This window comes from Sus scrofa, chromosome 11 (genome assembly GCF_000003025.6).
Source record: "Sus scrofa isolate TJ Tabasco breed Duroc chromosome 11, Sscrofa11.1, whole genome shotgun sequence".
Classification (NCBI taxonomy): Eukaryota; Metazoa; Chordata; class Mammalia; order Artiodactyla; family Suidae; genus Sus; species Sus scrofa.
Genome location: NC_010453.5, coordinates 23,141,352 through 23,167,106, shown reverse-complemented (window position 1 = coordinate 23,167,106; position 25,755 = coordinate 23,141,352). Strand labels below are relative to the sequence as shown.

Sequence of the window (25,755 nt, the reverse complement as noted above, 5' to 3'; positions counted from 1 at the left end):
TAATCCTCTGAGCCCATACCTGAGATCCTCATTCAGATCCTCATTCTGTTAGCCCTTGGCAGTCTGTCCCACCCTGGTTCAAGTTAAGCCTCTGTGGGGGAAGGAGGATTTTATTTTCTTAACTGTTTTGCTTTGTTTGTTTCCAGAAACAAACTGGCTGATTGGCTGAGCCCTCCTGTGCTGTTTTGCTGATCCTGCCCAACTTGCTGACTAGACCTGACAGGTCCTTCACTTGTGTTGATAAATGGAAGTCCTGTCCTATGTGTCTTTTTAAAAATATGTTCTAGGAGCAGAAAATCAGAAGTCACTGACCCTTAGACTTGTGGTAAAGGTGCAAATTAGCCTCCTTTTTCTGCCCTCAAAGAGCATAACATTCAGTTAAAAACACTGAACATCACAACCAATGCTGCATTCCATTTTAGATGGCATCTTCTTTAAGAAGTCTTTCTTCATCTTTCTGGGTAGATGTACTCTCTCTCTCTTTAGTGCAATAGTTTCATATCTTTATCACACCATGATAGATAACGCTGTGGGCTAGTCCTGAATCCAGGTTGTGCCACTCATGTTTATTAAGTAAATTCTTTCCAACCTGAGCCTCGGATTCCTTATCATTAACAGAACCTGCCTCATTAGATTATTTTGAGAACAAAGTGAAATAATGCATATAAAGTGTTTAGGAGATTCTTGCCACTCAATAATTTCTATTCCTACTATCTTCATTATTTTATACTGTTTACCCATTAGACCATAAGCTCCAGGAAGGCAAACGGAATGTCTTTTCATTTTTGTATTCTCTAAAGTATTTGATGAAGAAACCAAAAAAATTAAGTAAATTAGGTTTCTACAACAAAAAACAAAGCAGCTGGTTCTTCTTAATGTCTGTTCCTGAAGCAGTATAAACCGAAGAGCGCTTGTGTGATATTTATTTAAACCGGCTATTCACAAAAGGATCTCTGCTTTAAAACTGAGAAAGTAGCAAAAAGACAAAAAATAAAATAAAATAAAATAAAATTGGAAAGTTTTTGTTTTTTCTGGACCTCTACTGCAGAATGGACAAAAAAAATAAAAGCTAAAACAAACTACTGCCATCTACTGATAATTCATTACAACTGCATAAATCAATGAACACAGAGTTTAGAGACTGGACACTATCAATTACTCTTTCATTCAAACCACATATGTGCGTACGTATTACATACAAAGCACGTGGGAAACAGAAAGTTGAATTAAGTGACTGATTAAAACAAAAACCTCATAATATGGACAGCATATGACAGTAAATAACCAATACATATAAAAATACATACATACAAAAAATATCATTTAGGAAAAACACTTTCAACTAAAAAAGGAGATTTACAGAAAACAATGCAATGCTAATACTATATAAACCACTATAACCAACATTTATGAATTACTTGTTAGTACTTTCACGTGGATTATCTGTTTTATCCTCAGAGCAATCCTATAAGCGAGACATTATTTTTACCTATATTTTGTAGGTGAGGAAACTGAGACTTGGAGAAATTAGGACATTCATCAAAATCATACCTTCAAGCAGGAAGGATGAAATCTGAAGTAATTAGGATCCAAATTAATATGTATTAGGCATTAACTATGTACTAAAGCATTGTGAAAAGCATGATTTGTGCATCATCTCATTCAAATTCAAGAGGCAAATCCTTGTACTTGGCCTTTGGGAGAAATTTTAAAAAGGCCATCGTTCAAACTTTTGGAAACCTACCACCTGGTACCTCCTTCCAAATTAATGAGCAAAATAGAGAAGGCTGTCAAACTCCTCTAGGGCTTTGAGAACTTTTGGCTTAAAAGAATAAAAGGAGGCAACAGTTTATGTGCACCCATGTCACATAAGCACCATTTTTTAATTTTAAATGGAAAAACCTGCTATGAGGACCTGCCAGGTAGTATAAGTAGTTTAGTTTGTATTTTTCCTCCTACCCCCTTTAGAATACATATCTTATCAGAAAACAAAAAAAGAAAAATTATGTAGATAATTTTCACATAACTGTGAAATTGCTTTTGTTTTCCAAGTGGGAGAGGGAATTTAATATCTAAAAACTGATATTTGACTGGGGAAGCTGAAAAACTAACCTGGGGAAAGAGGAGATAAAAGTTTTCCCGGAATCAAGAGAGCTTTAAATTATGGTCTATATTTAAAGCAAGATAAAATCAGTTCTGGATGGTTCAATTCCAACAATAAATTAAAAAGGCATCGCAGGAAAAATTTAACATATTGTACGAGTGAATAAAGATCAATAATCCATACTTCTGGTAAAAAAAAAGAGGTCTTTTCAACTACATGTTTTTGAGAGAAGTAACATCATCATCAGAGTCATCCAAAAAGAATGAATTAACTGAAGAATTAAAAATGTACTGCACATCTATTACATATCAGAGTTTTAGAATCAGCTGAAACTAGGGATTATCCTCTTCTCTGGTTAGGCAATGAGATTAAATTTTCAGAATTCTGAAAACATAAAGCCACCAGAGGATTGGTATTCTTCCTAAACTTCCTTTCAATGACAATTTAGAGAACATTCGTATATTACTCATTGCTTATAGCTTTAAGCCAAAGGTGGGGTTTCTCTGAATGTACAGATAGTACAGGACTAAAAAAAATCTTGTTTTGGGATGCAGACATAGAAGGATCAGTCTGTAGCTCGACTCTTAAGTTTTAAGGGATGCCCAGGCAACTGTTTGATAATTACAGGCCTTTGGTGAAATCCAATCATAACCTATCTGCTTGTCTCAATCAGGTCAGGAAGGTCTAAAGTCTTTTTTCACTCTATAGACAAAAAAGCATTATTAATAAACTAAGGGGAACTTGCAGAAGGTTGAATGTGGACTCCCAGACATATGTCTGTGTTCTATCTAACCCAGAGAACCTGTGAATGAGCACTTATTTGGGAAGAGGATATTTGCAGATGTAATTAAGTGAAAGACCTCAAGATGAGACCATCCTGGATTTAGGGTGGGCTCTAAATTCAGTGTCAGTGAGAAACTGAACATGCAAACAATGACTAGACCATGTACAAAAACAGAATTCTGACCCACAACCTGCAGCAACCAACCCAGGAAACCACCCACCATCCATAGTAACCAGCCCAGGAAGCTGGCCTGCTATCTGTAAGTCAGACTTACAGGAAGTCAGACCACTATCTCTGATAACAATTTAAAAGCCCCAAATTAATCCCTGTAACAACTAGCCCCCAAATGCCCAGTGCTTGATTAATTACTGACAGCTTCCCTAACTCTGTCCCTACTTCCGACTTAGGACCAGTCAGAGAAAGCCACATATGCACCTTAACCAATCACACAGGACGCCCTCCTTCTAGTGAGCGCCCTACAGCTTCCCTAGGCCACCAGCCTTCAATCAGGGCAGACCTGAAGATTTCCCTTTTTTCCACTATGAGCTTTCCCACCCTCTGTCTGCCTTTGAGCCTCTGCCAAAACACAAGTAATGGTGGCTGACTTCCTTGCTCTAGAAAGCTCTGAATAGCCTTTGTCTACTCTCAGATAACTGACCTTTCCTTTATTTCCACACAGGTGTCCTTGTCTGAGAAAGGGAAAGAGAGATTTGAGATGCAGACACAAATAAGCAGACCATGTGAGGATGGAGGCAGAGTCCCAAGTCATGCACCTCAAAGCAAGGAACACCTGGAAACCACCAGAAAGTGGAAAAGGCAAGGAAACCATTAAAGGGAGTTTGGTCCTCACAACACCTTGATTTAAGACTTCGGGCTATATACTGTGAGAGAACACATTTTTGTTGTTTTAAGCCATTCAGTTTTTGGTAATTTGTTATGGCAACCTTAAGAAACTAACACAAGCTTCTAACAAGGAAATTTGCATGTTACACGTCCTTTTCTGGGAGGACTCCTAAACCTCGCGGTAAATGGCTGAAAAACAACTGTTCCTAGTTTAAAAAATGTTTCAAGTGTTCTCACAAGAAGGATTTACATGGTGGTGTTAGGAAGACTGGGGATTTTCCCAACAGTGTCCCTTTACAGTCTGACCCTATCTCTGCCCCACCCCCAAATGCTCCACGTCTCTATGGGGGAAATAGGTGCAAAGTCAAATAATGAAAATGTACAGGTATAGGAGTTCCCATTGCGGCTCAGCAGGTTAAAAACCCGACTAGTCTCCATGAGGATGTGGGTTTGATCCCCAGTCTCCCTCAGTGGGTTAAGCATCCAGTATTGCCACCGCAAACTGCAGCATAGGTTGCAGATGCGGATCAGATCTCGAATTGCTGTGGATGTGGTGTAGGCTGGCAGCTGCTGCTGTGACTCAACCCCTAGACTGAGAACTTTCATATGCCACTAAAAAGAAATTTTAAAAATAAATAAATAAATAAAAGAAAATGTAGGGGGGTATGGCAAATGCACTCTCAGTCTACCTACTCTTAACCAACTCATTCTATTTCCTTAGTTCATCATAAGCTGCTAATTCCCAGACCATGATGAATGCACAAACTGAATGCTGAAGGTTAGGAAGCTACCCTCCAGTGAGTCTGTCCACTTAAGCTCCTAACGGAGGAATTCTACAAAATGACAATGTCATTTGTGTTTGTTCCCAAACCTTTTCATGCTGCTTGTACTTGTCATTGTGCTCTCATAGTTCAATTAAAGATTATGTAAACCTACAAAATAGTACAAAAATAATGTTGGTTCTTTCTTTAAAATATATGTTTAATAGTCTGGAAAGACTAAAGTGAGTTGTCTGAATGTGTGAAATAACTATAAAAGATTATAAAGAAAAAATAGCAGTCAGATAGCTACACAAGTGCCTTTAAGTTATTTTCCTCATAAAGAATGAAATCTTGAGAAATCTTAGCTGATGGTTTATCGGTATAGTCTATGGAAGGGAGATGATGCAGAACTCTGATCAGGAGGCCACGTGAAAAAGAGAGGCCTTAGAGTTTCTCGAGACCGGCAAATACACAGTTGTTTCAGGTTTAAAAAATGTTTAAAGTATTATGATATACTTTTTCAAGACTCTCTGGTGTGACTTTGCTTTTAAACAGATTTAGATATAATTTATATACTATCAAGTTTGTCTTTATGAAGTGTACAATTTAATGTTTCATTGACTTCAATATATTGTTTGGCTATGGGTTCAGACTGTATCTTTGAGAGAGCTTGTCCTCTACTAAAAAAAAAAAAAAAAAATGCTAAAGCAGCAGCAGTTAATTCTCCTTGGTGAGGGTATAGGAACTCAAGGTAAGTTATGTTTGAGCTTGAAGGGTCCTAACTAGTAACAGTTAAAAAAACATGAAAGGAGAAGGGTGTTCTAAGTAGAAGGAATAGCTTATGTAAGGATGAAATCATATGGTGTTCCAAGGAACACCCTTTTTAGCTTGCGTGACTTGGGAATAGGGAAGTTGTTTTTTTTTTTTTATCAAATCTAATTATGCATCTGAATCATCTGTAAAGATTAAAAGAAAACAAAAAACAAAGCCAAACTTGCCCAGACTTGACTGCTGGAGATTCTGATTCAAAGGTACATCTAGAGCAGGGTGGCACCTGGATTTATGTTTTTAAGCTCTAGGTATAGTTCCTACTAACAGCCAGGATTGAGAGCCACTGGAGCAGGGGGAATGGAGATGAGGAAGAGTGTTAAGAGATGAGGCCATAGTCTAGGATCAGATGGTGCAAGAAAATGGTATGTAAATACAATATAATGACAAATTTTCTATTCTTTGACCACTTCCCTATTTTGAAATATTTAAAAGTTTTTTAAACATTTTACTGTTATACATTGTAATTATTATTATTTTGGCCACACCAAGGGCATGTGGAAGTTCTAGGCTAGAACTGGAACTAGAACCACAGCAGCAACCCAAGCCGCTGCTGTGACAACACCAGATCCTTACTTAACCCACTGCACCACCAAAGAACTCCTAACTTTTTAACTGTTACTGTTGCATGAGAGAAAATGAATTCCCACCATTTGTCTATAAAAACAGAGATAAATGTTTTAACCCAGGCTTGTAACTAAAAGACGTCTATTTTGCTTACAGTAATATATATATAGTCTTTTTGCCTTTTCTAGGGCCACTCCCGTGGCATATGGAGGTTCCCAGGAGAGGGGTCTAATCAGAGCTGTAGCTGCTGCCCTACACCACAGCCACAGCAACGTGGGATCCGAGCTGTGTCTGCAACCTACACCACAGCTCACGGCAACGCCGGATCTTAACCCACTGAGCAAGGGCAGGGACCGAACCCGCAACCTCATGGTTCCTAGTAGGATTCGTTAACCACTGCGCCACGACGGGAACTCCTTTCTTTTTTCTTTTTTTTTTTTTTTTTTTTTTTTTTTTGTCTTTTTGTGCTTACAGTAATATTTAACATAAAACAAGCTCAGGGCAGTGTAAATCTTCTCATCAGGGCACCATATACCACTCAGGGCACTTAACAAATATCCAGCAAAAATAATGAAAATACAAATGTTGACAAAAACAGCTGCCAGATATGAGCAGTGGCTTCCTATCGAGGGTTGGTAACCCCATTCTCTACTCAAATAGAACGGAAGCACTCGCCCACTTCCAAGAGCTCTTCAAACTCCCAGATAGCTGAGAGTCTTTCTTTCAGGTACAGGTTCCTCACTTATGATGTGAAACTATCAGAAACAAGGACCTCTTTCCATTATAACCAGTTACACAGGAAACACCCTCTCTTCTACTCTTTGAAGGTTGAAGAAAGAGCATCTGCTTTCCATATCCGTAGGAGCTGCTCAATATTTTAAAATAAATGAATGTTGTGCTCTTTGAGGGCAGAAAAACGAGGCTTCTAATTTTCTACTCGTGGAACATATTTTTAAAAGGGCGCACAGGACAGAACATCCCTTTATCAACACAAGCGAAGGACCTGTCAAGTCTAGTCAGCAAGTTAGGCAGGATCAGCAAAAAGAGAAAGCTCAGCCAATTTATTTCTGCAAACAAAGCAAAACAGTTAAAGAACAAAACCAAACCAAACGCAACAGAAAACAATCCCTTCCCCCTGCCCCAAGGAAGCCTATTACTAGAACCTGGGTGGGACAGACTGCCGGGGCCTAACGGAACGAGGTTGGGGGGGAGGGCTGTGCTCAGGACATGAAACCCTGTCGCGACCGACCGCGCCGCTGGCCGGCGGCTCTTCAGGCCGCGACTGTAAGCGTGAACGCGGGGAAAGGGCTTCGCCCGCCCCGGGAAGGGAGGCGGCGGTCGACCCGAGGCCCCAGGCCGCCCGCCCCGTCGGGAAGCCGGCCCCGCGCCCCACGCGGCCCGTCCCCGCCCCCGCCCCGCCTCCCGCCCGCGGACCCGCCTGGTTCAGGCCGCAAGGCCCGTCGCGACTCCGGTTCTCGTTCCTCCTCCGGGCGCCAGGCGGCGAGTGCGGGCAGGCGGCCTGACCCGGAACTGCTGACGCTTCCCCGCACTCGGGCGCGTCCACCCCCCGCGTCGCTCCCCGCCGGCCCAGCCGCGCCTCCGCGGCCCTCGGGCAGATGAGGCGGGACGGGCGCCGCCCACACAGCGGCGGGTCCGGGCTTAGGACGCCCCGGGACGCGCTCGCGGCCGCCGGGTCGCGTTCAGCCTCAGGACGGGCGTCGGGGGCAGCAGACGTCTCCGAGTTCGCCGCGCGGGCCGAAGGTGGAACCGAGCTCGACGTGCCTCAGGCGAGGACGGAGCACAGGCTCGGTGTGCGTCCGACCGTCAGAAAGTCCTGAAGGGCAGGCGGAGTCTGGACAGCGGTCCTGGCGGGTGGGGTCGCGCCCCCCAGGCTTTCCACAGTGCAGAGGGAGGGGCCTAGGAGTGACCGCGGAGGAAACTGTCGGGGGCGGGGGCGGTGTCTCCGAGGCGGGTCACCAGAGAGACCCACAGCCTGGGGTGGGAGGGCAGGGGCCGGAGGTGAGAAAACCGGCGCAGGGGCGGGGAGTCGGGAGGAGAGCGGTGGGCTGCCCAGCTGGTCTCAGTCGCTGTTGCTCTTGTGGTCCTTGCTGTTCCTGAGAGCTGTGTGAATCCTGGAGGGAAACGTCTCAGTCAACTCTGATCTCCTCAGAAACGCAATTTTTAGTACAGTTTTGATGTACAGTTTTAGTTTTAGGTGTACGACATAGCGATTCAACATTTTTATAGATTGCACGCTATTTAAAGTTACAAAATATTGCTATATTCTCTGTGCTATACAGTATAACCTTGTAGCTTATTTTAGACACGGTGGTTTGTTATCTCTTAATCCCTACCCCTATCTTGCGCACCCCCCCATTGGTAACCACTATTTTGTTCTCTGGATCTCTAAGTCTGTTTCTGAAAAAACAAAAACAAAAAACGCAACTTTTCCTCAAAGAAGAAAAGCACTTTTTAAGTGCAGCTCTATTTAACCTATCGAACTTCAGGCTGACATATTTCATATAAAGAGCTGTGATCTAACAAGCCAGCCATGTGAGGATTAATGATATAGTGATAAGTTGACACCCTGTAATTAAAAAATAGGACTTTGTCTAAGTCAACAAGTAATTTACTTGCTTAAAATTTGCTATGTAAAAACAAAACAAAAACTGTTGTTCTAAGCCAGAAAGATGTAAGTACTTTCACAAAATGAATTTAGAGATGGCTTTGCTTTCATTGTCATGGTTCTCTTATGACTAATAGTGGACTAGCTTTAATGGGAGGAGTCTAGTATTTTGGTTATATTTTTATTTTATTTTATTTTTTTGTCTTCTTATGGCCGCACCCACGGCATATGGAGGTTCCCAGGGTAGGAGTCAAATCGGAGCTACAGCTGCCGGTCTACACCACAGCCACAGCAACGCCAGATCCAAGCCATGTCTGCCTCCTAAACCACAGCTCACCGCAACACCGGATCCTTAATCCACCTGATCGAGGCCAGGGCTCAAACCTGCGTCCTCATGGATGCTAGTCAGGTTCATTTCCACTGAGCCATGATGGGAACTCCCTATATTTTTAAATCAACGCAAATCTTTTTAATCATCCAAAAATTTCTTTTGTAACTAACTCTAAAGAGATTGATATAATTTTTCATTCTTACTTAATGCTCATTTTTCTTTACAGGTGATTGGGGGCACAAAAACCTTCTTTGAAGAACTTTGTATCGTATGGAAGGATGGCAGAAGTAGTGTTGATTGATCTCTTTGGTTTGCAATTGAACTCTCAAAAAAGCTGTCATCAGACATTACTAAAGACATTGAATGCTGTCCAATACCACCATGGTGCCAAGGCCAAGTTCCTCTGCATAATGTGTTGCAGTAACATCAGCTGTGACCATCATAATTGTGAATTAGAAACAAGCAATGGATTATCAACTATCTTGAGAGAATTTGAGACAGTTAGCAATCCCAGCCTGGCCGCCTCTTTGTATACCATTAAACAAAAAATTGATGAAAAAAATTTGAGCAGCATTAAGGTAATTGTGCCTGTGCATCGGAAGATGTTAATGAAGGCTTTTATTGATCAACTCTTCACTGATGTTTATAATTTTGAGTTTGAAGATTTACAGATGACCTTGAGGGGAGGTCCTCTGAAACAGTCTTCTGACATAATCACAGCTCAAGAACTAGAAGCAATCCAGAATGAAATAGAAACATATTTGAGAAGTTTGCCTGCACTGAAAGGAGAATTAACCATCATCACATCTCCTTTGATCTCAGGTGTGTTAAAACACTATCTGTTGTTTTTACTGGATGTGAAAAACTAGCCTTTTTTTTAAACAGGTTGTTCTTCTATTTTTCCATCTGTCTTTTGTAGACTACTGAGAGCTTATCTGCTCATTAGCATCAGTTACAACCTGGAAGTATCATGGACCCGCCCTTGTGGTGTGTGGGGGGGTGTCAAGGGATAGTCCCTTTAAAGCCACCCTAAATAAATTTGCATTATGCAAATTCCTTCAGACTTCCTTTTAAATGAGATTTATGATGCTAAGCATTTCCTAAACATTTTAGAAATTCTGAAACCTTAACTCATTGGTGCCTTCAAAGAAGAGTGAAATTTAAACAGTCCGTTTTACTTCTTGGTAAAAGAATATTTACTGTAAGCTATATGCTACTGGGGACAACAAAGACAAATGGGTCAAAAGGTATCCTTGGAAGAGCAATAATCCCACAGGGAAGGTAAAACTAACTCAAAGCGGTTCAAGACCAGATGGAGGTCTAAAGAGCTGCAGGCGTGGAAGCTAGATTGATTAATGCGGGTTGAAAGTCTTAATGAGAGACTGGATTCGTAGTGCTTTATAGTCTTTTGTACAGCATGGTTTTCATCTTTACTCTCTATCTTCAACAGATATTTTCATACATGGATTTACTACAAGAACAGGTGGGATATCTTACATACCGACTCTGAGCTCTTTCAATCTCTTCAGTAGTTCCAAACGGCGAGATCCCAAGGTGGTTGTTCAAGAAAATCTGCGTAGGCTGGGGAATGCTGCAGGATTTAACTGGAAGAAATTTTACCGAATAAAGGTAAATTTTTGTTTCATGTTTTGGGAGATCTAAAGTATATTCTTGACTCTGCTCATGACTATGTGGACTTTCTGTCTGTCTGTCTGTCTGTCTTTTTAGGGCCACAGCCATAGCATATGGAGCGTTCCAGGCTAGGAGTCGAATTGGACCTGTAGTTGCTGACCGACACCACTGCCACAGCAACACCACATCCGAACCGCATCTGTGACCTACACCAGAGCTCATGGCAATGCCGGATCCTTTAACCCACTGAGCGAGGCCAGGGATGGAACCTGCGTCCTCATGGATACTAGTCAGATTCATTTCTGCTGAGCCATGATGGGAACTCCAACTACATGGACTTTAAATAAGCTATTTAACTTTTGCATCTAGTGTTTTATCTAAAACTTAGGATGTTTGCGATTGTCTTTCTTCAAGCTATATACCATAGCCTAAAGATCAAGTCTATCATACATATAAATGTGTATTTCACCTGGAGCTCCTCACATCTAAAAGTACAGTTAATTCTCAGAGTGTAGTACCACTGACCTTTTTGATTTAGAAGGAAGGTTCCTGAATGGTGGGAAAGCCATTATTTTCTAAATCAACACTAGGAGGAACTAGGGTACAATTGATAAGATAATACCTTGTTTCTTATAGAATTCTAGCTTTACTTGACTCCAGGAAAAGTAAAAAATATCGATTTGGTAATTTAATTTCTTTCAAGAAATTAGTACTTTCAGGAGCCTACTGCAAGTAGAGATTTACCCATCTCTAGTAGGAGCTGTTCATGATGGATGGACTATTTTTTTTTTTGGTCGCACCCACAGCATGCAGAAGTTCCCAGGCCAGGGATCTAACCTGTGCCACACCAGTGACCTGAGCCACAGCAGTGACAACACCAGGTCCTTAACTTCTAGGCCACCAGGGAACTCCTATTTTCATTTTAAAATGTTGAAATCTGGGAGTTCCCGTCGTGGCGCAGTGGTTAACGAATCCGACTAGGAACCATGAGGTTGCGGGTTCGGTCCCTGCCCTTGCTCAGTGGGTTAACGATCCGGCGTTGCCGTGAGCTGTGGTGTAGGTTGCAGACGCGGCTCGGATCCTGCATTGCTGTGGCTCTGGCGTAGGCCGGTGACTACAGCTCCGATTCAACCCCTAGCCTGGGAACCTCCATATGCCTCGGGAGCGGCCCAAGAAATAGCAACAACAACAACAAAAAAAGACAAAAAGACAAAAAGAGACAAAATAAATAAATAAATAAATAAATAAAATTAAAAAAAAAATAAAATGTTGAAATCTGCTTTCCTTTGAGTAAAGTTAAAAAAGTAAACTTGTTATTTTATCATATACATATGGAAGTGATATATTTAGTGAACTGGTTATATAATTTTGTACAAAGTGAGTACTTTCAGAAAAGCTTATGGTTTGAGAAATTCTATTTTCAAAGCATTTTTATCTTACACTTTGGTATTAGACTGATCATGCCAATGATGTCTGGATTATGGGAAGGAAAGAGCCTGAATCTTATGATGGAATCACCACAAATCAAAGAGGAGTCACAATAGCGGCCCTTGGTGCTGACTGTATACCCATAGTCTTTGCAGATCCTGTCAAGAAAGCATGTGGGGTTGCTCACTCTGGTAAGTATGCTTAATTAAGCATCTAGGATGTTACCAATTTTTTAGTTCAGGAGAAGTTATAATTTCTTTCTGATGGACATTACAGACAAATAGTTAATTACTATACATGGCGATAAGTGTAAAGATGGGGGAGAGGGAGCAGATTCTTAGGACAGGAGCAGATAAAAGAAGTACCTAAGTCAAATTATATGGATCAGAGTATCATTCCCAAAGAAAGCCGTACCTAGGCCAGTTCCTGGGGAATGTGTAGGCTTTGGCTAGGTGCCAGTGTTTCTCAGCAGTGTGCTGTTAACATTTGGAGCAAGACAGTCTTACATGGCAAACTAAGTTTGCTTGCCTTTCAAAATTCTTAATGCCAGTAGTACTTCACAGTGGTAACAACTTAAAAAAAAAAAAAAAAGCTGCCATGCTTTTCAAAACACTCCCTGGGGGTTGTAGTGCCTCTTTGAGAACCCTTGAAGTCTAGGCGGGAGGGAATAGGAAGGGTACATGTCACAGAAAGGTGTTCATGAAAATGCAGCGGCATATGTAAAGGTGTGGAGGTGAGAAAAAGCGAGATATATTTGAAAAACTGCAATTTAGTTTAATATGCTGCAGTCTAGTGGCTTTAACTATTCTCTAAAGATAAAAACAAAGAAGAATTTTTAGCTGCTATGTGTATTAAGGTTGGGGAATTTTATTTTCTGGAGGTTTTTAAAAAAATACCATTTATATTATCTAATGGTTACGATTCTATATAAAATGAGGAACAATCTTTTGGATTGTCTTCTGCTTGTAAACCTATTACTGCTTTGCTTTTTAGACTATAGAGAAATAAGAAAGTAGAGTACTTTTCTTTTGATATAGCTAAAGTAATGGAATCGGATGACTAGAAATCAGGTTTACTATTGACATTAAGTTTAAAAATATCAAAGATAAATGAAACAATCTTAAAAAAGAACAAAGTTAGATGTCTCGCACTTCTTGATTTCAAAACTTGTTATAAAACGAGATTAATCAAAACACTGTGTATGGTGCTGTCGTAAAGACAGACATATTGAGCAATGGAATGGAATAGACAGCCCAGAAATAAACCCTTGCAAATGTGGTCAAATGATTTTTGACAAGGTACCTAGACTATACAATAGGGAAAGGACAGTCTCTTTAACAAATGGTATTGAGAAAACTAGATAGCCATATGCAAAATAATAATGTTGGATCCTTATATCACATATAAAAATTAGCTCAAAATGGATCAAAGATCTAAACGTAAGAGCTAAAACTGTAAAACTCACAGAAGAGGATTTCCCTTGTGGTGCAGCAGGTTAAAGATCTGATGTTGTCACTGCAGTGGCTTGGGTTGCCGCTGTGGTGTGGGTTAAACCCCTGGCCCAGGAACTTTCATGTGTGGTGGGCATGGCCAAAACCCCAAAAACCCAAAACCAGACAAACGAACAAAAAAACTCACAGAAGAAAATATAAGCACAAATCCTAGTAATCTTTGATTAGACAATGGTTTTTAACTATGGTGCCAAAAGCATAACAGCAAGAGTAAAAATATATAAATTGGAGCTTTATAAAATTAAGTTTATAAAATTAAAAATTTCTGTGCATCAAAGGATACAATCAACAGAATAAAAAGTCAACTCAAAGAATGAGAGAAAATATTTACAATTCATATAGTATTTCAGAATAAAGAACTCCTACAACTCAACAATAAAAGCAGTTGATTAAAAAGTGGATAAAGGACTTCAGTAGACCTTTCTCCAAAGACAATATGCAAATTGCCAATAAGCATGTGAAAAGACACCCAACATCACTAATAATTTGGGAAATGCAAATCAAAACCACAATAAGATACCACCTCACGCCCATTAGGCTAATATTAAAAAAAAAAAAATCTGAAAGTAAGTGATGGCGAGACTGTGGAGAAATTGGAACTGTGGTGCACTCTTGGTGCACTAAAACTCCTAAAATACAGGCAAAACATTCTCTGACATGAGCTGTAGTAGTATTTTCTTAGGCCACTCTTCCAAGGCAAAAGAAATAAAAGCAAAATCAAACAAATGGGATCTAATCAAACTTAGAAGTTTTTGTCCAGCAAAGGAAATCATAAACAAAACTAAAGACAACCTACAGAATGGGAGAAAATATTTGTAAATTATGTGACCAACAAAGGCTTAATTTCCAAAATATACAGATAGCTCATACAACTCAATATTAAAAGAACAACTGAATCGAAAAATGAGTGGAAGGCCTAAATAGACATTTCTCCAAATAAGACATATGGATGGTCAGCAGGCAGATGAAAAGATGCTCCATGCCACTAATTATCAGAGAACTACAAACCAAAACCACACTGAGGTATCACTTCACACTGGTCAGAATAGCCATCATCGAAAAATCTAAAAATAATAAATGCTGGAGAGAGTGTGAAGAAAAGGGAACCCTTCTATATTGTTGGTAGGAATGTAAATTGGTACAGCCACCATGAAAAACAGTATGGAGAGTTTCCTTAAAAACTAAAAACACAGTTACCATATGATCCAGCAATCCCACTCCTGGGCAAATATCTGGAAAAGATGGAAACTCTAATTCGAAAAGCTATGTGTGCCCTGATGTTCATAGCAGCACTATTTATAATGGCCAAGACATGGCAGTAATCTTAATGTTCATCAACAGATGAATGGATCAAGAAGATGTGGTGTACACACACACACACACACACACACACACACACAGGAATATCAATCAGCCATGAAAAGAATGAAATCTTGCCATTTGCAGCAATATGGATGGACCTAGAGAATATCATGCTAAGTGAAATAAGTCAGATGAAGACAAATAACATATGAAAGTTTAGAATGTTTTTATTTATTATTATTATTTTTATTTTTTATTTTTGTCTTTTTGCTATTTCTTTGGGCCGCTCTGGTGGCATATGGAGGTTCCCAGGAGAGAGGTCTAATCAGAGCTGTAGCCGCCGCCCTGCACCACAGCCACAGCCACGTGGGATCCGAGCTGTGTCTGCAACCTACACCACAGCTCATGGCAACGCCGGATCGTTAACCCACTGAGCAAGGGCAGGGACCGAACCCGAAACCTCATGGTTCCTAGTCGGATGCGTTAACCACTGCACCACGACGGGAACTCCTAGAATGTTTTTAAACAGAAGTGGAAGGGACCTTTCATTAAACATCTCTTCTGTGCCAGGTGCTTTATATAATATGCCTTATTTAAAAACCAGTACTTGTTAACTGATTTTTTTTGCTTTATTAATCAACTTTGTGATTTATTTACTACATCTGGACGTTGAAAAAATACATGAACTGACTGCTCTTTTTTTTTTTAGGGCCACATCCACAGCATATGGAGCTTCCCAGGCGAGGGGTCCAGTAGGAGCTGGCCTACTGGCCTGCACCACAGCAATGCAAGATCTGAGCTGAGTCTTCGACCTACGCCACAGCTCACGGCAACAGCAGATCCTTAACCTACTGAGCGAGGCCAGGGATGGAACCCGCAACCTCATGGTTCCTAGTCAGATTCATTTCTGCTGCCCCACGACAGGAACTCCAGACTCTGCTCATTTTTAACTTAGATAAAAGTTAAGGTGAAATTTTTTGGTTTTAACTTTGCCTCTCTTTCTTCCTATTTACCAGGTTGGAGAGGTACTTTGTTAGGTGTTGCTATGGCTACAGTGAATGCTATGATAGCAGAATATGGCTGTAGTTTGGAAGACATTATTGTTGTCCTGGGGCCTTCAGTAGGACCTTGCTGTTTTACTCTTCCAAGAGAATCAGCTAAGGCATTTCATAATCTTCACCCCGGATGTGTACGTCTATTTGACTCACCAAATCCTTATGTTGACATCCGTAAAGCCACCAGGTATGTTTGATTTCACTCCAGAACTGCAAGTTTGGTTGTTGCTTCTAAAATGAAAATTATTTTAGAGAACAATTAGTAACTCCAAGAAAAATTCAGATGGCAGATATTTAAGTAGCTTATATACTCTCTTATACAAAGAGTCATTTTATTTCTTTTCTTTTTTTTTTTTAGGGCCGCACCTGAGGCATATGGAGGTTCCCAGGCTAGGGGTCAAATTGGAGCTGCAGCTGCTGGCCTATACCACAGCCAAAGCAATGAGAGATCTGAGGTTTGCCTGCCACCTACACCACAACTCATGGCAACACTGGATCCTTAACCCACTGAGTGAGGCCAGGGATCGAACCCACATCTTCATGAATACTAGTTGTATTCGTTACCACTGAGTTACAACGGGAACGCCACAAAAACTCATATTAAAGATGAAATCTTGGAGTTGTGGCTCAGTGGTTAACGAATCCAACTAGGAACCATGAGGTTGCAGGTTCGACCCCTGGCCTTGCTCAGTGGGTTAAGGATCCGGCATTGCTGTGAGCTGTGGTGTAGCTCGCAGATGCGGCTCAGATCTAGCGTTACTGTGGCTCTGGTGTAGGCCGGTGGCTACAGCTCCAATTAGAACCCTAGCCTGGGAACCTCCATATGCCTCAGGAGTGGCCCTAGAAAAGGCAAAAAGACAAAAAGACGAAAAAAAAAAAAAAAAAAAAAAAGAAGGAAAGCTTTTCTCATTTAAGTTTGAATAACAGAATCTTCTGGTATCTTGGGGTCGGTAGATACAAACTATTCCATTTAGAATGGATATGCAGTGAGGTCCTACTCTACAGCCCAGGAAACTATATCTAGTCTCTTAGGATAGAACATGAGATGGAAGACAGTATGAGAAAAAGATACATATATATGACTGGATCACTATCCTGTACAACAGAAATTGGAACAACACTATAAATCAACTATACTTTAATTAAAAAATGAAGGAAGAAGCAGTTGGCATTTAATTATAAGAGATCTACTTGAAATTCACATAGAAAAGTTGGCACATCTTATGGGAAAGAATGGCGCTTCACAGCCATGCCTCAGCTAACTTCTAAATATAATAAACTATCAGGAAGCTGATATTTTAAAATTATTCTCAATTAACTGGAGGAATATATTTTTGAGCAAAAATACTAGATGACATAAACACATAGACACTTTGAAGTTTTTTTATGATCCCTTGCATTTTGAATTTATTAAATTTTGCTGTTAATAGCTACAAAAAATTACTTTTCATTTCTGCAAAGGAAAATTGATGTATGATTGGAATCTGCTTTCTCTTCCAGTCAGCACAACCTTATCCAGATTCTGCTTCATTTAGTACATAAATAGAAAAGATTGAAATGGATTCTTAAATGTGACTTGTGGAATAAGTATCACTAATTTATAGTCATATTTCATACCATTAAGTGTTTATGGAGAAATAAGTTTTCTGTGAAAAATCTGGTTAATAAGAGGAAAGGAGATAGGAAAACCAGACAACTATAAGGCATCCTCTATCTGAATCAAATGATTCTTGTAATGGTAACCGCAGAAGTTTCTTTTTAAATTAAGTATTTGATTTTGATTATAAAATTTTGTACCCAGATCATGTCTGCAGGACAAGATGGAGGTTATAAAGTTTACATATGAACTTGGGTGATAAATGGTGATGAAATCTACCATTTCCTGATCCCTTCCTGTTCCTGTTTTACAATCGAATAACAATTTGCATTGTTCCAAGCAGATCTTTCCCAGAATTCTTTTACACCCATATCCATACTTTTTTCATACTGCTTCAGCTATTAGTAAAATAAACTCCTTCTGTCTTTTTGAAAAATCTTTATCCTAAGGATTCTTCTGGAACAGGGAGGAATTCTACCACAGAATATTCAGGATCAGAACCAAGAACTCAACCTCTGTACATCCTGTCATCCTGACAAGTTTTTCTCTCATGTCCGAGATGGCCTTAACTTTGGTACACAGATTGGCTTCATATCAATTAGAGAATGAGGTACAGTGAATTTTCTCTCCCTGTTCCCCTCCCTTCACCTCCCTCTTTCCACTTTTCCCTCCCCTCATCTTTAAAAACAATTTCATTTAATTTTGTCCTTTATTCTTACAGGAAGAATTAATTTTCTACTTTTTAGTAAAACAATAACAGTAGACAAGTTAATTTTCAGTGACATACTGTGATGTAAAGAGCAGCCACTCCCTTAGTAGAAATTATGGGTGCGGAACAGAAAAGAGAAAAAAGATTGAAAACAAATGAAGAGAGTCTCAGAGAACTCTGGGACAACGTTAAATGCACCAACATCCGTATTCTCCAAATGCCAGGAGGAGAAGAGGGAGAGAAGAGGACAGAAAAAATTTTCCAAGAGGTAATAGCCGAAAACTTACTTAACATGGGAAAGGAACCACTCACTCAAATCCAGGAAGCACAATGAGTACCATATAAACCCAAGGAGGAATACCCCAAGACACATATTAATCAAACTGACCAAAATTAAAGAGAAAATCTTGAGAGCAGCAAGAGAAATGAAACAAATAGCATACAAGGGAACCCCAATAAAATTGTCAGCAGATTTTTCAGCTGAAACTCTGCAGGCCAGAAGGGAGTGGCATGATATACTTAACGTGATGAAAGAAAAAAACCTCCAGCCAAGATTACCCAGCAAAGCTCTCATTTAGATTTGAAGGGGAAAGCAAAACCTTCACAGATAAGCAAAAGCTGAGAGAATTCAGCAACACTAAACCAGCCTTACAAGAAATACTAAAGGAACTTCTCTAGGCAGAAAAGAAAAGACAGTAACAGGAAACAAAATTCAACAAATGACAAGGCTCACCAGTAAAGGTATATATACAGTAAAGATACAAAATCATCCATGAACAATTATACCACCAAAATCAGAAATCATGAGAAGAGGTGGGTAAAAATGCAGGACAGTGGAGATGAACTTGCAATTAAGAGCACAACTTAAAAAAATCTCATAGACTTTTATATCAAAACTTCAGAATAACTGCAAACCAAAAATCTTCAATTGATACACAAACAAAAATCAACTCAAGTACAACATTAAAGATAGTCATCAAACCAGAAGAGGAAAGAACAAGAGAAGAAGGAAAGAAAAAAAGAGAAACAAAAACAAATCCAAAGCAATTAATAAAATGGCAATAAGAACATACATATCAACAATTACCTTAAATGTTAATGGACTAAATGCCCCAACCAAAAGACATAGACTGGCTGAGTGGATACAAAAACAAGACCCATATATATGCTGTCTTCAAGAGACCCACTTCACTTCTAGGGACACATACAAATTGAAAGTGAGTGGATGGAAGAAAATATTTCATGCAAATGGGGATCAAAAGAGAGCTGGAATAGCAATACTCATATCAGACAAAATAGACTTTAAAATGAAGAACATTTTAAGGGACAAAGAAGGTCATTACATAATGATCAAAGGATCAATCCAAGAAGAAGATATAACAATTTTAAATATCTATGTACCCCCCCCAAAAAAAGAGCAGCCACTCCTTCTCCTAGTCAATGAAGAATATAAGTATATATAAAAGTATAAAAATAAAATAATTTTTCATTAAAAAATCCCATATGTATACCATTTAACTCCCCTATGTACTTGACAACTGTATATTTCATAGCATAACATGTTTATATCTTCCTTTTTTAAACTATCTTGATTTTTGAGAAGAAATCTTTGCATAAAAATTCTAAATTCTATAATAATAAGAATTACTCACATACACAGATAACCCTGGTTTTACAGCCAAATTTCCAACTGATTATCTAAAGCAGGATTTGATTAAGTGTATTTAAAGAGCCAGGTGGTACATATTTTAGGCTTTGTGGGACATATAGTCTCTGTCTCAGCTATTCAGCTTGGCTTTTGTAAGCAAAAGCAGACAGGAGCAGAAATGAATATGTCTGTATTTCAATAAAACTTAATTGATAAAAAACAGGTAAGAGGCTAGATTTTGCACACAGGCTATAGTTTGCTGACACCTAATCTATGGTAATAGAGCAAGCTTGAGTATAATTTTATTAAATAAGTATTTACTAGAGATGGGTTTTTTTGTTTGTTTTTGCTTTTTCATGTAGCATGTGGAAGTTCCTAGGCTAGAGGTTGAATTAGAGCTGCAGCTGCCGGCCTATGCCACAGCTGCAGCAACGCCAGATCCAAGCTGAATCTGTAACCTACGACACAGCTTGCAGCAAACGCTGGATCCTTAACCCACTGAGCAAGGTCAGGGATCAAACCCTGTATCGTCATGGATTCTAGTTGGGTTTGTTTCCGCTGAGCCACTACAGGAACTCCCGTGGTTTTTGGTTTTTTTTTTTTTAAAACTTAAAAATATTTCATGACAGTGAAAAAGCACTGACCCTTTAGCATATATCTGATTTTCCTTAAGGTTACTTTTAACTGAATTAATATTGTTTTTAGTCTGTACAATGTCTTTAACTTTTAATATAAAACAGGCTTTAATAGATTTAATGATTCTTTGATATTTTAATGGTACTACTAATTATCTCATATTTGATTTCTGTTTATTTTTACAGATACTTGACTGGATTTTTGCGTAACTATTTTCTGCTTCCTTCTAAACCAACCATAAGAGAGAAATTTAGCTATTTAATATACTTAAAACCAAAAAGATTACAATGAATAATTCATCTTTAGGGTATATTTTCATTATTATCCAAAGCTAAATGATTTTCATTCTAACAATAACTGATACAAAATCAGTATAGTGAAGCTTATATGTTATAAGATAAGGATTATTTTTAAAGTTTGTTCTCTGTATTTATTACATGAATCAGGAATAGGTCTGTTCAATTCAGTATTTATTGGGTAAGCTCTATTTGTCAGGCTTTGTGTGAATCATAGGTGAAATTAAGATGAGTAAGACTTTTTCCTCTTGAGTCTAATGCAGTGGAGGAGATGAACACTTCTAATACTTTACTTTTAATAGAAGGTACAGGAGAAAGGAGGATTGAGTCTATCTGGAAAACAGAATAGAGACAGTATTATAGAGAAAATGACATATCACATGGGCCTGAAAGATGTATAGGCTTTTAACAAGCAAAGAACAACCATAACAGGTAGAGAGAATACCATAAACTAGGGCATGAAACTGAAAGTGTATAACATGGTCGAGAAAGATAAGGGTGTGGTCAGGAGTTATTGGCAAAACAGGTCAGAAACAGATTAGTTAGGGCCTCAAGTGCCATGTCAAAGAGTTTGGAGTTAATTTTCCAGGCAAAGAGTAGGCATAGAAAGTAGGGGAGTGTTTTTATGTCCTTGGCATTATATTTAATAGGTTGGATTTAACTTGTGAGAGATTAAAGCAGAAAGATTAGTTAAGAGGTAGTGAAAATACTTTTTAAAGAAAATAATGAAGGCATTCTCTGGTGGTCTAGTGGTTAGGACTTGGTGCTTCAACCACTGCAGCCTGGGTTCAGTCCCTGGTCTGGGAGCTGAGATCGCACATCAAGCCACTGCATGCTGTGGCCAAAACAATAATAATAATAAATTTAAAAAAATAATGAAACCTGAATGCAGTAGGAATAAAAAATGGAGACCAGAGTAGGTGGATTAGCAAGACATTTCAGAAACGGAATCTGCATATTCTGTTCCTAGATCATGGAGATAAGAGGTGAGGACCAGTGCAGTCACTGATGACTCCACAGTCCCTGCTTGGTTGACTACCTGGAGGGGCGGCAAAGATGGGGAGGAGGTTGGGGACAAGAAGGGAGGGTAATGAGTTTGACACACAGACTTAAGTATATCCAGATGGAAGTATATGGTTGACAAGACAATTAGAAATAGAGACCTGGGACTTAGGAGGGAGCCGAAAAAGACAGACTTGGGAGCTGGCTATGCGGAGACGATGCCTGAGTGCACCAGCGTAGACTGGATCATTTCAGCAGGAACACCAGTGAGAAAAAAGGAGGTCCAAGGATGAGCCCTCATACAACACTTGCATTTGAAGAACCAGAAGCTGAACCAGTGAAAAAGATCAATCCTAGAAGAGACATAGAGTATAGTGGTTTTGGAGAAAGAAGGCAGCATAGAGATGAGAGGTACTCCAAAAGAAATCTCTGGAGAGAACATAAAATGAGAAGAAACCGATGGACTAGTTGTATTGAAGCTTTTCTACAGGCAGTGGTGGTGGGGTCAGATTGCAGTGCTTTGAGGAAAAGGATGCATGGTGGTGACCCTTCTTTGCTGGTACTTATTAGAGAAAAGAAATCACCAAAGGTTGTATCTCTATCTGTCTGTCTATATGAGGATGAGTAGTTTTAAATATATTTGTCGGCTGAAGAGAGGAAGGAGTTAAGCTGTTTTCACTTGGGAAAAATGGTATATATGGTCCATATTTTTAACCTGAATCGTCACATTGTACCGTAACATGTCTTATTTCATACATACATTTCTTACCTGAACATGCAGAAAATTACATTTGTTTGGTACTTATTAAGGACTTTCACATCCATTACCTCATTTTGCCTTTACAGGTACTTTGAAGTACCTCGGTCAGGTGCTATTCTTTGTATTCAGATAAGAAAACGGAGCCTCATTGAGATAGAGGCTGAAATCACACAATCTGTAATAAAGATTTGACCCCACATCTTGTGACTCCAAATCTCATTTCAGATTTTACAGTGAATCAAAGCTATCTAAGTTTTTACCACTTTGTTTAAATATCATGTATTCATATACTCAGAAATTTTGTTTAGGTATTAGCGTAGGTTAAAAATATAGCTGTAGGAGTTCCCTTCAAATCTGACTATCCATGAGGACGAAGGTTTGATCCCTGACCTGGCTCAGTGGGTTAAGTAAGGATCTGGCATTGTTGTGAGCTGTGGTGTAGGTTGAAGATGCGGCTCGGATCTGGCTTTGCTGTGGCTGTAGTGTAGGCCAGCAGCTGTAGCTCTGATTTGACTCCTAGCCTGGGAACCTCCATAGGCGGCCCTAAAAAGAAGAAAAAAAAAAAATTCAACTGTAGCCCTCAAGATGTTTAATATCCGGGGAAAGGTGACAGTCAAGAAACCAACAATTTCAATACTGCGATATGAGTTGTAAGGTTGTCACAACCTGATACCTTGTTTAATTCTTTTATGAAACTCATAGCTCAGTATGAAATTTATATAAAACACATCATTTCTTCCAATTCAGGGAAAGCATTAAATACAAATCATAGAATATCAACTTCAAACTCATGCAAAATACTCTGATTTAAGGATAACAATAAGATTAAGGAATAATTCCATACACTGAGAAAGATGGAATTGGATAATTTTCCAATTCTTCACTGTATCATTTTGTTGAATGCAGTGTATTAGCCATACTTCACTTTATGTACCGAACATTCCAAAACCAAATAAAAATTATGTTTGATTCTCTATGATTTTGGATTATCTGTGCTGAAGCATTTAATGAAAAGGTGTCTCCTTTCTGTTTTACTGAGTGAAAAGTACTGATTTCAGTAGTTCAGAAACAGAATGTAGGTTGTTAAATAGTCATATCTTTACTGCCTCTACAAGATCTCTCTCACTGCTAAGCATTTGTATATGGGTTTCTGAGACTTTCAGGGTATAACCACAATGATGTTCAGTTTCGTTTTCAATCTAAGCACTGATACTAACTACACATTGAAAATATAAATTGTCATTTTATTTATTTATTTATTTATTTATTGTCTTTTCTAGGGCCGCTCTCCGCGGCATATGGAGGTTCCCAGGCTAGGGGTCCAGTCGGAGCCGTAGCTGCTGACCTACACCAGAGCCACAGCAACGCTAGATCCAAGCCACGTCTGCGACCTACTACCACAGCTCATGGCAAAGCCGGATCCTTAACCCACTGAGCAAGGCCAGGGATTGAACCTGCAACCTCATGGTTCCTAGTCGGATTCGTTAACCACTGCACCACCACGGGAACTCCAAGTTGTCATTTTAGTAAGAAGATAAATTAAGTTTGTAAATCAAATAAGAGTTCATGGTATGATTTTTTGAAGGTACTAATTATCAAACTAAAATTTATCTAATTGTGATGTTAGATTCTGAAGAACAGCATACTAACTAATTGTGCTATACTCTATTGCTTTATAAAGCAAATGAAAAAATGTTCTTTCCACTAGGAGGTAGTATTTCTATAATTAGCTTTGCTCTGTTTCTTGGTATAAAGTTGAACCCATTTCTTTGTCCAAAATAAGAGCATTTCAAGTTAATGAATGTATTGCTCTTACTTTAGAGCAACTTATTATAGTTCCAGTAGATAAAAACACTTAAGAATCCTCACTTACCTAGATCTTACTTCGATAGAATCTCCATCAACTGCTTTTCTATTAATAGATTTGGGGGAGAGGGAATTCAGAGAGGCTTATTCTCTGTCACTTGACAAAAACATAAATTCCCATGGATTCAGAAGCTGGAAATAAGATAACAGTGACATACGAATCATATCATTTTATATCTCAGAGTGGGATTTGATACTTGTTTTCATTCAGTTATCCTAAAATTATACTTCCAATGGATCCTTCCTACTTTTTAATTTTTCTTTATTTTTGGCTGTGTCCAAGGCATGGGGAAGTTCTCAGGCCAGGGACTCAGCTTGTGCCAGCAAAAACCCAAGCTGCTGCAGTGGTATCCTCCCTAATTTTTATGTGAACTCCTAGATAGTGCCACCAATCTATGGAAGTCCAGTCAGTTATCTGTGCACTTGTGTGTGTGCATGTATCTGTGGATCTCCGTGTGTACACTAAAGGGTAAACAAGAAATATGGATGTGTCATGTATGATGCATCTCCTCTTTGCCACAGCTAACGTAAATTCACACAAGCACAATGGTTTCAGTGGAATCAAGGACTTCTCTCTTTAGGAATTTTGTAAATTGTGCAGTAGAGAATGGAAGCATGCTCCCTGTGCTTCCTATATGTGTTTATGGGGACTGCCCATTTCTATTGTAGGCAGTGTTTTAAACTCGTGATCTCAAAGATGAGGCAGCTGCTGTAAGTCATGCATTGTTCTGTGCTAGGTCATTGCTTAATGAAGGAAAAAGAAATCTGCCAGTATTGCTTTTTCCGGATTGATGCATTTAGTTTGGACTCAAGATGATCACATGTCAATTGTGTGGTGACAAACTCCTCATACTCTCTGTAGATGATTTTCTTTGTAGAGAAAGAAATGCTTACCTCACACCCCCCTTTGTCTTTGTGCCAGATGCCTGAGATGAACTCTGTCCTTACTGTATCTGGAGCAGGCTTTTTTGTTTTATTTAATTCTCAAAAGGCTGGGGTGTCCAGTTATTTTCTCTTATTGAACAATTCAAATTTCTAGCAAGTTCAATAGCTCAAAATACCACATTCCTTTCTAACAATAGTACAACAAAAAAAGGGTACTCTCATTCCATGAGAAACATCTACGGAAAGTAGATTTGTTCATGGGGACAACTGAGTTTTGAATTTTTATTATCCCTGATTTTCTTAGTTTTTCATCACACATTGTTACAGTTCACATCTTCCTGATGCTTCCCTAGTCCTTCACCTTCACATGCATATGTTTGAGTTTGAATCTAATCAAGCTTGAGAGCTAATTATCAATCTATAAGAAATATGGAGGGAAGGTTGTTAGGTTAAAGGATACAGATTTGAGGTGGTGAAAAAGTGATCCACTTTTTTGCAACTGGTCAAGGATTTTAAAAAGGATGGGAAGTGGGGATGCCAAAATAGCTCATGGGATCCCGGGTTGCCATATAAAAGTATACATC

At 39.2% G+C, this 25,755-nt stretch overlaps 2 protein-coding genes across 8 annotated transcripts in view; one reads left to right on the top strand and one right to left on the bottom strand.

The window, feature by feature from the left end:
* The window catches only part of CCDC122 (coiled-coil domain containing 122), a 39,420-nt gene extending 31,968 nt beyond the window's left edge, over positions 1-7,452 (bottom strand). For 2 of the 4 annotated variants that reach the window (XM_013980558.2, XM_021065620.1), the window contains exon 1: positions 7,326-7,446. The gene's annotated coding sequence lies outside the window, so the exon portion shown is untranslated. Of the gene's footprint in view, positions 1-19; positions 4,220-7,321 lie in introns of those variants that run through there. The other 2 variants (XM_013980559.2, XM_013980561.2) reach the window with 2 other exon arrangements.
* LACC1 (laccase domain containing 1) lies at positions 7,317-23,399 on the top strand. 4 transcript variants are annotated; one of them, XM_005668443.3, is made up of 7 exons: positions 7,317-7,698; positions 9,071-9,666; positions 10,295-10,473; positions 11,930-12,095; positions 15,734-15,959; positions 17,819-17,979; positions 20,548-23,399. In XM_005668443.3, the coding sequence occupies exons 2-6, from the start codon at positions 9,123-9,125 to the stop codon at positions 17,976-17,978; spliced, it is 1,275 nt and encodes a 424-aa protein (XP_005668500.1). In that variant the 5' UTR covers positions 7,317-7,698; positions 9,071-9,122; the 3' UTR covers position 17,979; positions 20,548-23,399. The 4 variants fall into 4 exon arrangements, with proteins under 4 accessions (XP_005668500.1, XP_005668501.1, XP_013836011.1 ...); XM_005668444.3 differs by having other exon boundaries at positions 7,332-7,759; positions 20,548-22,619; XM_013980557.2 differs by having other exon boundaries at positions 7,458-7,674; positions 20,548-22,619.

What these genes read in the sequence shown, in the direction of transcription:
- LACC1 (XM_005668443.3), top strand. Translation starts at nt 9,123, where the DNA reads ATGGCAGAAGTAGTGTTGATTGATCTCTTTGGTTTGCAATTGAACTCT. An exon ending in ATGTGGGGTTGCTCACTCTG is followed by an intron (nt 12,096 to 15,733) that starts GTAAGTATGCTT and finishes CCTATTTACCAG; the next exon opens with GTTGGAGAGGTACTTTGTTA. An exon ending in GACATCCGTAAAGCCACCAG is followed by an intron (nt 15,960 to 17,818) that starts GTATGTTTGATT and finishes CTTTATCCTAAG; the next exon opens with GATTCTTCTGGAACAGGGAG.